Genomic DNA, 15455 nt, shown 5'->3' with positions numbered 1-15455 from the left:
CATCCTCCGCCCTGCTACTCTCTTCTACTTCTTTCGCACCAATGGAGGCCACATCATCTTCAAACAAAAATAAAATATAACATGAAATGGTATTAAAATGGAGGAATTAGATTTATAAAATAAATAAAATAAACTAAACTATAATGGTTCATATACCTTCAAAGCTTCCAAAGGGTTGTAGAACATTTTTAAAGTTCGGATGGTCATCTCACTCCAACCATTCCCACCATTCTGTCTCTGACCCGATGGTAAGAGAAGGTGGAGCATATGCAAATGGCTGCCCATTGCCAACAAGGGGAACAAATGGAGGAATTCTCTTCAGTTTATAACAGTCTCCAGCATCTTGGATAAGTTGGATAACTTGGATAAGTTGGATTAATGAAATGGTATTAAAATGGAGAAATTAGATTTATAAAATAAATCGAATAAACTAAAATATAAATGGTTGATACCTTAAAAGCTTCCAAAGGGTTGAAGAACATTTTAAAGTTTGGATGGTCATCCCACTCCAACGATTCCCACCATTCTGTGTCTGACGTGATGGTAAGAGAAGGTGGAGCATATGCAAATGGCTGCCCATTGCCAACAAGGGGAACAAATGGAGGAATTCTCTTCAGTTTATCACAATCTCCAAAAACTTTGATAACTTGGAGTGAATCACAAACCATCACTCCACTTTTGCTGCATATGCTCTTCAAATTTGGTAACTTATTTAGTCTCAATACTCTCAATTTGGAAAGATGGAATTTGATTAATGCATCACTCCCTTTTTCTTCAACTTTTGATGTTGCTGCTCCCAATATTTCTACTAGCTGACTACAAGCACCCACATGTATTTCTTCCAGGCTTTGAGGTTTGAAGCAACCAATGTGGAAGCAACGTCTTCACACCTGAGCATTTGTATATCCTAATTTCCTTAAGATGGGAAAAGGTGGCAGATGGAGCCGATGTTGATGTTGTTGCTAAACCAATTCCTGCATCTTTCATAATAAGGGCACTCAACTTTGGCAGATCTCCAAGATCTAACACCTCAAGGCTTTGAAATGGATGAGTGGAAGAAGAGGCAAAAGAGGACAGGGAAACAACACACTCTATCCCTTCACAAACCCAAACCCTCAAGCCAATCACTTTTTTGAAGGAAGAATTATCATCGACTAAGTTTCTCAAATAGTTGCAACTTGAAATATTCAACTGTTGAATTTCAATTGGGTGCATAATTGACTCACCTTCCCAATTCTGGACTCCTCCAATTGTTACTGTTTTATCTCTTGTAGCAAGCATAAAAGATGAGCCCACCTATAAATGGTATTTGATGAGATTTTTCTTACTTTGTTTCATTGAGGAGATGAACTTATTGAATTCATTGATGTCTTCGAAACGTCCGGTAAAGCACTCCAACTTCTTCAATGGTTCCAACTCCTCTGCTTTTAGACTTGTTTTTTCATTGTTCTCATAAAAACCCAAGTGCTGAAGGTGAACGAGTTTTGGTAAAAGTCCAGCGGGTATCTCTTTCAGAGTGTGCACTCTAAGATCAAGATATCTTAGCTTTATCAGCATATCCATTCCTTCAGGGACTTCCTCAATTTTAGTCGAACTTAGATCCAACTTCTTCAATTCTTGAAGCATCGAAAGACATGGTAGATCTCTTAATTCTTCACAATCACAAAGCAACAATGATGTGAGGTTCTTTAGTTCAGAGATGGAATTTGGTAAACTCTCGATCTCTGTATAGGACAAATTTAGGACACAAAGACAGGGCATGTTTATGAAGAAAGAATATGGAATCTTCTTTATAGGGTTATGCTGCAATAACAAGGTTGTGAGCAGTTGACATTTTGTGGGCAGCACATCTATGGAAATTTCTGATATGGAGTTATACATAAGTGACACTTTCTCAATATCCGGACTCCATTGCTCCTTTTCCGGTAACTCTTCTAATTGCAAACCTGCTTGTATCATATATCGAGGATTCATTCCAGTGATCGACAATGCCATGTCTCTCACTGCATCATGCATCTTTACACCATGTAAACCAAATTGAGTGCTATTATTTTCCAACAAGCAGTTATCTTCCAACCTTTTCAAAATAGTAAGGCCTTTATCTTCCATTTCTTGTCTTGTGTCCATCTTGTCTATGAATATCTCAGCAATCCAACACTCGATTAGTTCAACCTTACGAATTTCATAATCTTCAGGATATAATGCACAATACAAGAAGCAATCTTTTACTTTCTCATCTTTCAAGTGATCGAAACTGAATTTCAAGCGCTCGATTACCTCACCTTCCACTCCTTCCACTTTCCCTATTCTCTCTTTCAAATCTTTGAGTGCATTTTTCCAAATACGAGGGTTATATTCTCCTTTCATGGTACCAGCTACCACGACAATTGTAAGAGGTAGACCCGCACATTCCTTGACAACAAGCTTCAGAGTTGGCATTATAGTTGGACATTGAACTATGTTAGGTCCAACTTTACTCAAGAATAGTATCAATGCCTCTTCTTCTGAAAGGGGCCTCACTTTTATCACCTTACAACCCATATACTTACAGACATGTTCGAACGGGTTGTCAACACCAACTTGCAGCCATTGCCGCCACTTGCCTTGGGGATCCCAACTTCCTCTAGAGAGATTTTATCCCACACATCATCTAGGATTAGAACATGCTTTCCTGCGTTCTTCAGCATTTCTGACAAGATTGCTGCTCGTCTAACCTTGTCCTCTTCTTTGTCTAAATATTCCTTCGCCTTCAACGCACTTGCAATATTATCTTGTACCTTCATTACATTGAACTCCTTTGATATGGTAACCCAGATTACCCTTTCGAATCTTTGTTCTTTCAAAAGATCATTGTGGATGTGCTTCATGATAGTGGTTTTACCACACCGCCCATCCCCCAAACTCCAATCTTGCTCACCTCCTCCTGCATCAAACATGCCCAAATCTCATTTCTGACAGCTTCCTCTCCAACTAGTTCTGATGTTAGCAGCGGCAACCCACCACTTGGACCATCTATGGCAAGACCTTTAGAGGCATTAGGAGCCTTATAAAGAAATTCCTTCATTTCTCGAGTCCTTTCATCAACCAGCTTCCCGTTGCAAGCACGACAGAGATATCTCCCGTTACTGACTTTGTTTTCAACAGCTTGTGCTTCCCTAATCATCTCTTTCACATCTTTCAACCAATTTTCAACTCCCTTCTTTGGTATCTTCCCCAGAGGACGAAGAAGCTCTGCTTTCAATTGCAGCTCTATATCTTCCATTTTGCAATTCAATTCTCTCTGATCCTCTTGAAGTTTCTCACATAGTCGTTCAGCTTCCTGTGATATTGCAAATATTTGCAAACAGGAGTGCCGAGACAATTTGCAATGCCAACAACAGGCTCTACGTACTCCATTGCTATGTCCCTGCAATGCAATCATATATAACAGTAGCAGAGAATGAAAATCTGTGAATGAATTGGATATTTTATGAAGTATTGATATGTCAGTGTAAGCATGAAAAGGAAAACATGAATGCAAGTTTCAAGCAGTGGCGTTTATTAGATGGAGCTATGGATGGGTGGCAGACAGAAACATGATGAAATTCTGGTCACCATTGTATATCCAGAATCAACCTCTCAAACTATATAACATGCTAGATTCAAGTGTGCAAGAGTTCATTACAGAATATTAAGAGGTAAAATGTTCAACAGCATGAGATTTCAACATTATATTGCTTCTGTGTAGCTCTTTTCGTATTAATTTATATCTATAGTAGACTATGTCTGCTGATCATCCTGTCTTAAAATTGATAATCAGTAGAGAAATCACTACTTCAGATCTTATTACCTTGACTATCCTACAAAGCATAGCTCTTTTCGTATTAATTTGCATCTATAGTAGATTATGTCTGCTGATCATCCTGTCTCAAAATCTAAAACTGTTGATAATCACTAGAGGAAACCATTGCTTCAGATCTTATTACCTTGACTATCTTACAAAGCTAGCTGCTATAACAGTAGCTGATAATAAAAAACAACCATTGTATAGTCATGAATGAAGCAAATGAGAGAAAATTACCTTGACTGGATGCTTAAAAATTAGTGATAGACCTTGGAGATGAAAAGAAATTAAAAAGAGTGAAGAAGAAGGTGAAAATAGAAATAAGCAAAATTGTGATAGGAATTAATGGGAAAGTGAGTGAAGGAGAAAATAATTAATAATTACATGTATAAAAAGACGAATGTTGTGAATATGAGTAAGAAATCCGTCTTTTTGACTCTTTTCTTGGCTGTCAGCCATTATAATTGGCATTAAATAATAATAATAATAAAATTAGGTTTAATGATAAATTTGGTCACTAATTTTGTTTGTTTTGTCAAAATGACCCTAATTCTATTTTTGAGCTTTTCTTTACCATCAACCTTTGTTTCAATATTTCTTTTCTTTCAAAAGTTTTCAATTTTTCATACTTTGTTTATGAAAAGTTTTTTACCGACTTAATTTTAAAAAATAATTACATTTATTTTCTTTAATTTAAGATTTTTTTCAATTTAATGTATTATTTATTTTAATATTTTTATATGTAATTATCTTATTGAGTTATCTAACTAATAAATTATATCTCATTAAATATATTCGACATATGAAATTCCATTTATCGAAGTTAAATTTTTAAGGTACTTTCATTAAATCTATTTAAAAAAGAAGATTGAAAAAAAGAACAAAAGTTTATAGAAAAAAATACTCAAAAACACAATTAGGGCCATTTTTGTAACAACTTGATTTCGACCTTAATCGGACATAGTGGTTTTGGGACCAAAAATCTGAGTCAGAAAAATATTTTAATATTATTTTTAGTGTCTATTATATGTTAAGTTATATGTGTGAAAATTTGGTATAGAAATTTAATCGTTTGAAGGTTCAATTCGATGAAAAGGGTTTAATCGCTAAAATAAAATTTAGAGGTTAAATATTAAAAGTACCTATTTTTGTTGTGTTTTTAAGTGGGAGGTCTAAAGATGTAATTAGACAAAAATTTAGTTAGTGCGTGGTATATGACAACATTATCCTTAATATATATGTTATAAATATTTATTTAAATAAGGTTAAATTAGTAATTAACAAATACTATAATATAAGATAGTTAAAAGCATAAAAAATTAGATTATTATCATCTGTCTTAGCTGAAACCAAGAAGGAAGAAAGCCATGAAAGCTTAGTTAAGTTTCGGCCATCTTCAAGCTTAAATTCAAGGTTCGTTTTGTTTGGTTTTCGATAATTTTACGTTTTGAGATCGTTGCTTCTAATACTTCAAAATCCATGCTTTAATTTTGTGAATTGTTGATGATTTTGAAATGTACCATTGATGAATGCTTGAGCTTTGTGATAGTTGATGATGAAATATGAAAGATATGTGAAAGATTAACATGTTTTGTCTTTGAATTTTGATGAATTTGAGTAATTAGGGTTAAATTGTAAAAATAAATTTTGAGGGCTAAAATATGAAATAAATGAAATGTATGAGCTTGTAAAGACCCTAGGAATATTCGGCTCTAAAGGAGTGTAGTTAAATTTTGCATATTTTGTGTTTTGAGCAAAAGGACTAAATTGTAAAAGTGTGAAATGTTAGAGGAAAAATTGTAATTTTCCCATTTATGTGTTTTAGGTTAAATTGAATAGAATGGTGTTTAAACAAGCTTAATTTGAATATGTTTAAATCAAGAATTAAAGAAATCTATTTTGGATCGGGAAAGACAAAGGTGGTCGAGTAGCTAATTTAATAGTCGGCACATCCGAGGTAAGTCTCTAAGCATTTAATGGTTGTTAAATTTGATAATATATAAATATCACATTATGAATGAATTTTTTTATGAATATATTGTGTTTGGCGAATGTGTATTGAATTAGAGAGATGTATTTTGAGTTCGATTTGATCCGGTTTCAGATTCAAAAGCCCTGACGAACCCTAGGAATAGATAGGATACTTATGTCATGACATAGGATTTCGATCTGCGTTTGCGTGTAAGACCACGTCTGGGACGTTGGCATTGATTTGTGTTTATGAGTAAGACTCATCAGGATAGTGACATCGATTTGTGAATACATGTAAGACCACGCTGCGACGTTGGCATTGTACGAGCTTCCGACTATTCCACGATCCTTTTTAATTCGAACGGTTCAACGGGCAATGTTAATTAAAGACCGAGTGTGGAAACAAATTTTAAAGTTCAACGAAGCTAAGGTAAGTTTATATTGAATTGATGATTCAAGATTAATTGATAAATGTATAATGTGTAAGTAAGTTTGTATTTATTAGAGATTTGGGTCTATTAGTACTATTATAATTTATGACATGAATAAGATACATGTATTTAAGTGTTTATTCATACGACTTTATAAAGCTAAATGTATATATAAATATTTTATTTAGTAGCTTGGTAAATTGGTTGATAATAATGTTAATGTGAAAAATATTTGCTTATGACTTACTAAGCTGCTAAAGCTTACTGTGTGTATATTTATTCTTTGTTTTATAGATTTTGGAAGTGGTTACGAGCTCGGGGATCGTCAGCAAGACTTATCACACTATCGACAGTTTCCTTCGGTACTTTACTAAGTTGATCTTAAGTATATGGCATGTATAGCATAGTTAATATGTTGATTTTAGAACTAATGTGTATGTGTAACTAATAGCCATGTGAAAATGGCTTATCTCCTTTTTGTTTGGGTTTGGCATTGATGCATATGGTAAAATAAGTAAAAATGGATATTTTGCTTGTTTATATTCGGATATAGTTTAAGTTTATATTAGGTATGTAGTTATTATGCATTTGTGTTGGGTGATTCGGTTATAAGATAAATCAAAGATCGAATGTATAAATATATATATATTGGTTGATGTTAAGTGGAATATGTAAGTGTGAATAGGTATTAGTGAGTTTGTCATACTTGAATGTTGTGATTTGGTTTTGGTATTATATATATATATATATATATATATATATATATATATTCGGTTATGGTTCGATCACGTGTTAGGTTTTATAGTTAAGTGCATAAATTGTTATACACATTTATATATATATATATATATATGCATGGTTCGTTTAGTAGGTGGTACTATATTAATTTGATATAATTTAACCAAATTAATTTAAGTATGAGTAATGAATGTATTAGTTGATGAGTATTTTACTTTGTACTTAATTTATTATGAACTTATATGTACTGGATTGAAACTTATTAGTCAAGGGATATTATATATATATTTGTACTGCCAAATGTGGTATGATTAGCCTTATAATTTGTAGTTCAAGCTATATTTACGTTTGAATTACTTGTGCATAGATTGATTAAAATTTTAATAAGTGATAATTATGTATGGAAATAATATATTTATAAATAGGGTGTATTTGAAACATGTTTAGTTTGAAGATGTTGGTGATTATAAAATAAAAATAAAATGGTTTGGTTGTGTATTCTGTTAATGAGCAGGTAATGTGTCTTATTAGAGGATAGGGTATATTCGGCTAAAGCCTGAAATTATTAATGACATTAAAATAGGTATTTATTTTGTTGAATAATTTTATATGTTTGAATAATTACTGTGTACTTTGGTTTAATTGAATCAGTAAAATGTACACTTTATTTTTCTTGAATGGTTAGTCTATGTACTTGAATTAATTATTCAGTATGTAAATTTGGTATACTTGATTTGTCTCATTTTGTTTATGTTATAAAAAATTCATATATGTCCGGTAATATCTCGTAACCCCAATCAAAGCGACAAACATGGGTTAGAGGTCTTATAATTTTAATAAAATAATCAAACGTTAAAGTCTAAATTTATCATTAAATCTAATAATTAATCGAAAAGTATGGGACAACAGGGTTTAAGAATGCATAATCATATGTTAAAACTTGAAATTAAATCTAATAATTAAATCTAATAATTTTAATAATTTTTATACACAATCGAGTAAAATTGATGAAAATATAAAAATTGATGACTAGAATTATTATTATATTAATCAAACAAGTGCCACTTAACAAAGGGTGACAAAAAGAAAATAATTTCAAAACATTAGTGATCAAATTGTAACATTTTTAATTAAGTGACCAAAATGAAAACTTAACCATAGTTGAATTTTACCTTAAATTCTTTTAAAATTTTAGTTTTGAATTGTTTTATCTATACTATGTATTAAGCATTTTATGAGTTGGTGTCACTCATCAATCGGGTCCCAACTCAATAAGAAAATTACCAAAATACTATTTTATTTGCAAAGTAAGATATACGTTAATGAGGGTGTTTTCATCATTTTATATTTTTTATAAATCAATAAAAATTTACCCATAATGATATTTGAACTAGGAGACACCATGCATATATTTGTATATGTAAATAATGTCATTGATTTAGCGTCACAAATGAACATGACACCAACTCAAGATTGAAGACAAAACAACGATAAACATTTGTATTCATTTAATATTCATCTATTTTTGTGTTTAAATTTTGTTTTAATCTCAATTTAATCTAATTTTTATTTTAATACCATACATATTTCATGTGTTATTATTAATTAGTTCGAATCATACTTTTCATTATTTATTGTATGTTCTTTTAAACACAAATATGTGTTCTAAATACGTGATTTTCACACGCATATGCTGTGATAAGATTTCTAGTGTTATTAAAACCTTTTAAAAAAATTGTAATTATTAGACTCCCTGATATACTCTAAAAAATAATCTAAAATTTTTCAAGCTTAACCCATTTTTAGCCCAGCTCGGTCAACCCAGAAAAGTCCATTTGAGAGTTCAAAAATAATAAAATATTAAAATATTTTATATTCTCAATTAAATTTAAAATTTAAAATAGTTTTTAATATTTAAATTGAATTGAGTTGAAACATATCGTGACATAAAAACCTTGTCCAAGCCCACCTCAACCATGGAAGAAGAAACACATTTTGTTTTTACAATTTGGGTTTTGAAAAATAATTTAAATGTAATTAAAACTTGGAATGAGTTTGAAAAAATTGTAGTATATTTTGTAATCTTTTGACAAAAGAATGACATCCGGTCGATTTTATAAGTCTCTCGTAATATCGGTCCTAGATGTTCTTTAAGAGCATGAAACTAAGCTTTTTATTTTGTTTTGTTTCTAATTTGTTATTGGATTCTATTGAATGATACTTTTCTTTATTTCTCATGCAATTTAGTTATTCAACAACATATTCAAGATTTTACTTTTCTAGAATTTTATATACATTTGTCTATTTTATAAATGATTTTGAGTTTTTTATAATTTTTATATAAAATTAGGGTCAATTTGATCAAAATATAAAAATTAAGGACTAAAATTGTAACATCCCAAACCCGCCTGACTTTATGATCATATTTGGAGAAATTACATTAGCTTATTTAAAAACCTAGAAATTGAATTTGAAATCATGTGTTTTGGCAATATTAATTCGACAAATCACTTTCCAGCTTTTTAAGAAAACACTCATTAAAACTATTTATTTTATTATAGAAAACACTTAAATGATTACTTTATTTTGCAGCGAAAATTTTAAAGTATTAAATTTTGAAAATCATGACTATATTTGCAAAACACAAAACTTTGTAGTTTTAAGTAATAATTACTAAATTCAACTAAGCAAACCAAAACATAAAGCAAAATACGAAACAGATTTACAACCCCCAAAAATCTAGAAAGTCTAGAATAATTTAAAAACATGAACCATCATACTAAAATAATCGAGACCCAATTTGAGCTTCGCACATCGTTTGGTCCTAAGTATGCCGATTTCTTGAGAAGTCAAAGAACTTTGGTGAGCATATCGGAGCATATCTTATGTCATATCGGTTTTCATATCATATTATAGCATGTTTCATATCTTATCTTATCTTATCATAGTATATCAAATCATGTCCCATATCTTATCATATCATACCCTTAATTGCCACATACCATCTCCGTTCAAGCAATATCACCAATTAGAATTACAAGAGTCCATCCATCCAATCACACCAATATGCGGCGGTATGTCACTCATAAATATGCAACTTAGCTGCCAGATAGAAATTTTATCTAGAATCTCTATATCTATGCCTCTCTCGACAACAAAAATATCTTGTTTTGACTTTTTCTTTTTTAAAAATGTAAATTTTCTGGCGTTACAAACTATATAATTATTGAGAACCATGATATTTTCGGTATTTAAAACTAACAAAATTTAAACCTTTGGCTTCGAAATAAAAGTCGGACAACAAAATGAAGCAAGAAAAAAAAGAAGGAAACTAAGTTTTTTTATTTTTATTTTCCAACTTATCCATCACAAATTAAAAGAAAAGGAAAATGTTTTTATATGGGAAACGTGGAGGGTTTATTTGCAACATAATCCCTTAATGTTTTTAATTTATTTTAAAAGGATTTCACCTTTTAATTTTCTCATTTAGTCCTCATAATTTAAAATATTATTTAATTTTAGAAATATGTTACGTTTACATATGAATGGATCCAATTATATTTTCTTTTATAAATATTATGGAAATTAAAAATATTATGTCTTTTTACAATACTTTCCTAACTTTTATTGGTAATAAAACTATGATAGTAGTTTTGTCCCAACTTAAATAATTTTGATTAATATAAATATTTTAATAGTAAATATTTAGAAGGTTATTTTCGGAAGTGTATATATATATTAGAGAAGAAATAGAGAATAGAAGGAATGGTAAGAGAGGGACAATGTTTAAAACGTGGAGGCAGTTTGATCTCTTATTTATGCGCCTAACCTCTTCCTTCCATTATTCCTTTTCTCCTCTCTTTGCACTATCCTCCCCTACTTCTTTCCCACCAACCCTTTTATCTTTCTCTTCTTCAATATCAAAATATACCTGAAATTGAATTAAAATGGAGAAATTAGGTTTATAAAATAAGAAAATATAAACTAAACTATAAATGGTTGATACCTTAAAAGTTTCCAAAGGGGTTGAAGCGAAGAACATTTTTAAAGTTTGGATGGTCATCCCACTCCAACCATTCCCACCATTCTGTGCTTGACCTGATGGTAAGAGAAGGTGGAGCATATGCAAATGGCTGCCCAGTGCCAACAAGGGGAACAAATGGAGGAATTCTCTTCAGTTTATCACACTCAACAACAACTTGGATAAGTTGGAGAGAATCGCAAACCATCACTCCACTTTTGCTGCAAATGCTCTTCAAATTTGGTAACTTACTTAGTCTCAATTCTCTCAATTTGGGAAGATGGAATTTGATTAACGTATCACCCCTTTTCTTCAACTTCTGATGTTGCTGCTCCCAATATTTCTACTAGCTGACTACAAGCACCCACATGTATCTCTTCCAGGTTTTGGAGGTTTGCAAGCAACCAATGTGGAAGCAACGTCTTCATACTTGAGCAGCTGTATATCGTAATTTCCTTAAGATGGGAAAAGGTGGCAGACGGAGCCAATGATGTTGTTGCTGAACCAATTCCTTCATCTTTCATAATAAAGGCACTCAACATTGGCAGAAATTGAAGATCCAACACCTCAAGGCTCTGAAATGGATGAGCGGAAGAAGAGGAACAAGAGGACAGGGAAACAACACACTCAATCCCTGTACACCCCCAAATCCTACAAACCCTCAAGTCAATCGCATTTTTGAAGGAAGAATTGTCATCAACTAAGCTTCTCAAATAGTCGCACTCAGTAATATGCAACTCTTGAATTTCAATTGGGTGCATAATTAACTCACCTTCCCAATTGTCGATTCCTCCAATTGCCACTTTTTTATCTATTTCAGGAGTCCTCCACGCAGGAATTAAATATGAGCCCACCCGTAAATGGTACTTGATGAGACTTTTCTTACTTTGTTGCATTGAGGAGATGAACTTAGTAAATTCACTGATGTCTTCGAAACACCCAGTAAAGAGCTCCAACTTCTTCAATGGTTCCAACTCCTCTGCTTTTAGACTTATTTTTTCATTGTTCCCAGCAAAACTCAAGTGCTGAAGGTGAACGAGTTTTGGTAAAAGTCCAGCGGGTATCTCTTTCAGAGTGAACACTTCAAGATCAAGATATCTTAGCTTTATCAGCATATCTATGCCTTCAGGGACTTCCTCAATTTCAGTCCAACGAAGATCCAACTCCTTCAATTCTTGAAGCCTCGAAAGACAAGGCAGATCTCTTAATTCTCGACAGCTATGAAGTAACAATGTTGTGAGGTTCTTTAGTTCAGAGATGGAATTTGGTAAACTCTCGATCTTTGTGAAGGACAAATTGAGAACACTAAGACAAGGCATGTTTGTGAAGAAAGAATATGGGATCTTCTTTATAGGGTTGTTCTGCAATAACAAGGTTGTGAGCAGTTGGCATTTTGTGGGTAGCACATCTATGGAAATTTCTGATATGGAGTTATACATAAGTGACACTTTCTCAATATCCGGACTCCATTGCTCCTTTTCTGGTAACTCTTCTAATTGCAAACCTGCTTGTATCATATATCGAGGATTCATTCTTGTGATCGACAATGCCATCTCTCACTGCATCATGCATCTTTATACCATGTAAACCAAATTGAGTGGTAATATTTTCCAACAAGCAGTTATCTTCCAACCTTTTCAAAATAGTAAGGCCTTTATCTTCCATTTCTTGTCTTGTGTCCATCTCGTCTATGAATATCTCAACAATCCAACACTCGATTAGTTCAACCTTATGAATTTCATAATCTTCAGGATATAGTGCACAATACAAGAAACAATCTTTTACTTTCTCATCTTTCAAGTGATCGAAACTAAATTTCAAGCGCTCGATTACCTCAGCTTCCACTCCTTCCACTTTCCCTATTCTCTCTTTCAAATCTTTGAGTGCATTTTTCCAAATACGAGGGTTATATTCTCCTTTCATGGTACCAGCTACCACGATAATTGTAAGAGGTAGACCCGCACATTCCTTGACAACAAGCTTCAGAGTTGGCATTATAGTTGGACTTTGAACTATGTTAGGTCCAACTTTATTCAAGAATAGTATCAATGTCTCTTCTTCTGAAAGGGGCCTCACTTTTATCACCTTACAACCCATATACTTACAGACATGCTCCGAACGGGTTGTCAATACCAACTTGCAGCCATTGCCACCACTCGGCTCAGGGATCCCAACTTCCTCTAGGGAGACTTTATCCCACACATCATCTAGGATTAGAACATTCTTTCCTGCGTTCTTCAGCATTTCTGACAAGATTGCTGCTCGTCTGAGCTTGTCCTCTTCTTTGTCTAAATATTCCTTCGCCTCCAACGCACTTGCAATGTTATCTTGTACCTTCATTACATTGAACTCCTTTGATATGGTAACCCAGATTACCCTTTCGAATCTTTGTTCTTTCAAAAGATCATTGTGGATGTGCTTCATGATAGTGGTTTTACCCACACCGCCCATCCCCCAAACCCCAATCTTGCTCACCTCCTCCAGCATCAAACATGCCCAAATCTCATTTCTGACAGCTTCTTCTCCAACTAGTTCTGATGTTGGCAGTGGCAACCCAGCACTTGGACCATCCATGGCAAGACCTTCAGAGGCATTAGGAGCGTTATCAAGAAATTTCTTCATTTCTCGAGTCTTTTCATCAACCAGCTTCCCGTTGCAAGCACGACAGAGATATCTCCCGTTACTGACTTTGTTTTCAACAACTTGTGCTTCCCTAATCATCTCTTTCACAGCTTTCAACCAATTTTCAACTCCTTCTTCGGTATCTTCCCAGAGGCCGAAGCTCTGCTTTCAATTGCAGCTCTATATCTTCCATTTTGCAATTCAATTCATCTCCGATCCTCTTGAAGTTTCTCACATAATCGTTCAGCTTTCTGTGATATTGCAAATATTTACAAACAGGAGTTCCGAGACAATTTGCAATGCCGACAACAGGCCCTACGGACTCCATTGCTATGTCCCTGCAATGCAATCATATATAACAGTAGCAGAGAATGAAAATCTGTGAATGAATTGGATATTTTATGAAGTATTGATATGTCAGTGTAAGCATGAAAAGGAAAACATGAATGCAAGTTTCAAGCAGTGGCGTTTATTAGATGGAGCTATGGATGGGTGGCAAACAGAAACATGATGAAATTCTGGTCACCAGAATTAAGCTCTCGATGTATAAAAAATGCTAGATTCAAGTGTGCAACAGTTCATTACAGAAGATTAAGAGTTAAAATGTTAACAGTTTGAGATTTCAACATTATATTGCTTCTGGGTAGCTCTTTCTGTATTAATGTCAATCGAGAGTAGATTATGTCTGCTGTTCATCTTGTCTTAAAATCCAAAACTGTTGATAATCAGTAGAGGAAATCATAGCTTCAGATCTTATTACCTGACTTAGTGGCTGAAAAGTGTTGGGAGAATAGAACTGAAAATGAAGCAGTGTCTTACAAAGGTAGCTGCTAAGAGTAGCAGATAATCAGAAACAATCATCGCAAAGTCATGAATCAAGCAAAGAAAAGCATGTGATGGATTAAGCAAATGAAAGAAAATTACCTTGATAGGATGCTTGAAATTTTGTGATAGACCTTGGACAGCAAAACAAAATCATTGAAGTTGGCAATAAATAATTGCTTCAGATCTTATTACCTGACTTAGTGGCTGAAAAGTGTTGAGAGATTAGAACTGAAAATAAAGCAGTGAAGTTGACTTCCTTGACAATCTGACAAAGCTAGCTGCTATAACAGTAGCAGATAATCAAAAGCAAAGAAAAGCATGTGATGAATTAAGCAAATGAAAGAAAATTTGTGATAGACCTTGGACATAGAAACAAATTAAAAGCAGTGAAGAAGAAATAAGAAGAAAGTGAAGATTAAAACAGGCATATTATGAAGTCTGTGGTAGGATCCACAAAGGCAGAATTATTAGTAAGAAATCCTATTTTATTACTTTTCTTTTAGCCTTTTCTTTGCTGTCTGCCATTACAGATGGCATTATAATTATTCTTATTATCAATTTAATTTACGGTAGCTATAAAATTATAATTATAAAATTTTAGAAAAATTTTATTATATATATATATATATATGAGCCAAAGAAAATTACTATCAACAATGTCAACTGATATTAGGTAAGAAAACTTTGTAGTTTTGGTGTTGAAGGGGGGTAAAAACAAAATAATAAACAATGAGAGTTTACAAAGAAATTAACCCTATTTAAGATTTTGTGCTGCCACACTGTCACACAATACCCTTAGAGCTTATTTTCAACAGACAATCAAAATGAAAAATTTACATATCAAGTCTTTGAATATTTTTAGTCATCATATTTTAGTCTGGTGTTGCCAACATGCCAGAGGACACCAGCAGAACATTGTAACAAATCCCTATGTTGAATAATATACAATTTTCTATTTTATAAATAATTTTGAGTTTTTTTAATACAAAATCAGGATAAATTTCTTATTTCTTATTTTACCATA

The 15455-nt window shown here is 32.7% G+C and overlaps 2 protein-coding genes and 1 pseudogene across 2 annotated transcripts; all 3 read right to left on the bottom strand.

The window, feature by feature from the left end:
* Positions 1 to 488: 488 nt before the first annotated feature.
* On the bottom strand, positions 489 to 11192 carry LOC128036574 (probable disease resistance protein At4g27220; annotated as a pseudogene).
* On the bottom strand, positions 10949 to 13732 carry LOC105767187 (probable disease resistance protein At1g61300). The gene has a single exon (XM_052627239.1). The coding sequence runs from the start codon at positions 13703 to 13705 to the stop codon at positions 12437 to 12439; it is 1269 nt and encodes a 422-aa protein (XP_052483199.1). The 5' UTR covers positions 13706 to 13732; the 3' UTR covers positions 10949 to 12436.
* Positions 11284 to 12303, bottom strand: LOC128036573 (probable disease resistance protein At4g27220). Its single transcript, XM_052627240.1, has one exon. The coding sequence runs from the start codon at positions 12301 to 12303 to the stop codon at positions 11284 to 11286; it is 1020 nt and encodes a 339-aa protein (XP_052483200.1).
* Positions 13733 to 15455: the final 1723 nt, after the last annotated feature.

The sequence above is a fragment of the Gossypium raimondii genome, unplaced genomic scaffold, assembly GCF_025698545.1.
Source record: "Gossypium raimondii isolate GPD5lz unplaced genomic scaffold, ASM2569854v1 Contig00021, whole genome shotgun sequence".
Lineage (NCBI taxonomy): Eukaryota > Viridiplantae > Streptophyta > Magnoliopsida > Malvales > Malvaceae > Gossypium > Gossypium raimondii.
Note: the sequence above shows the minus strand (reverse complement) of the source record. Positions and strands in the feature narration are given on the sequence as shown.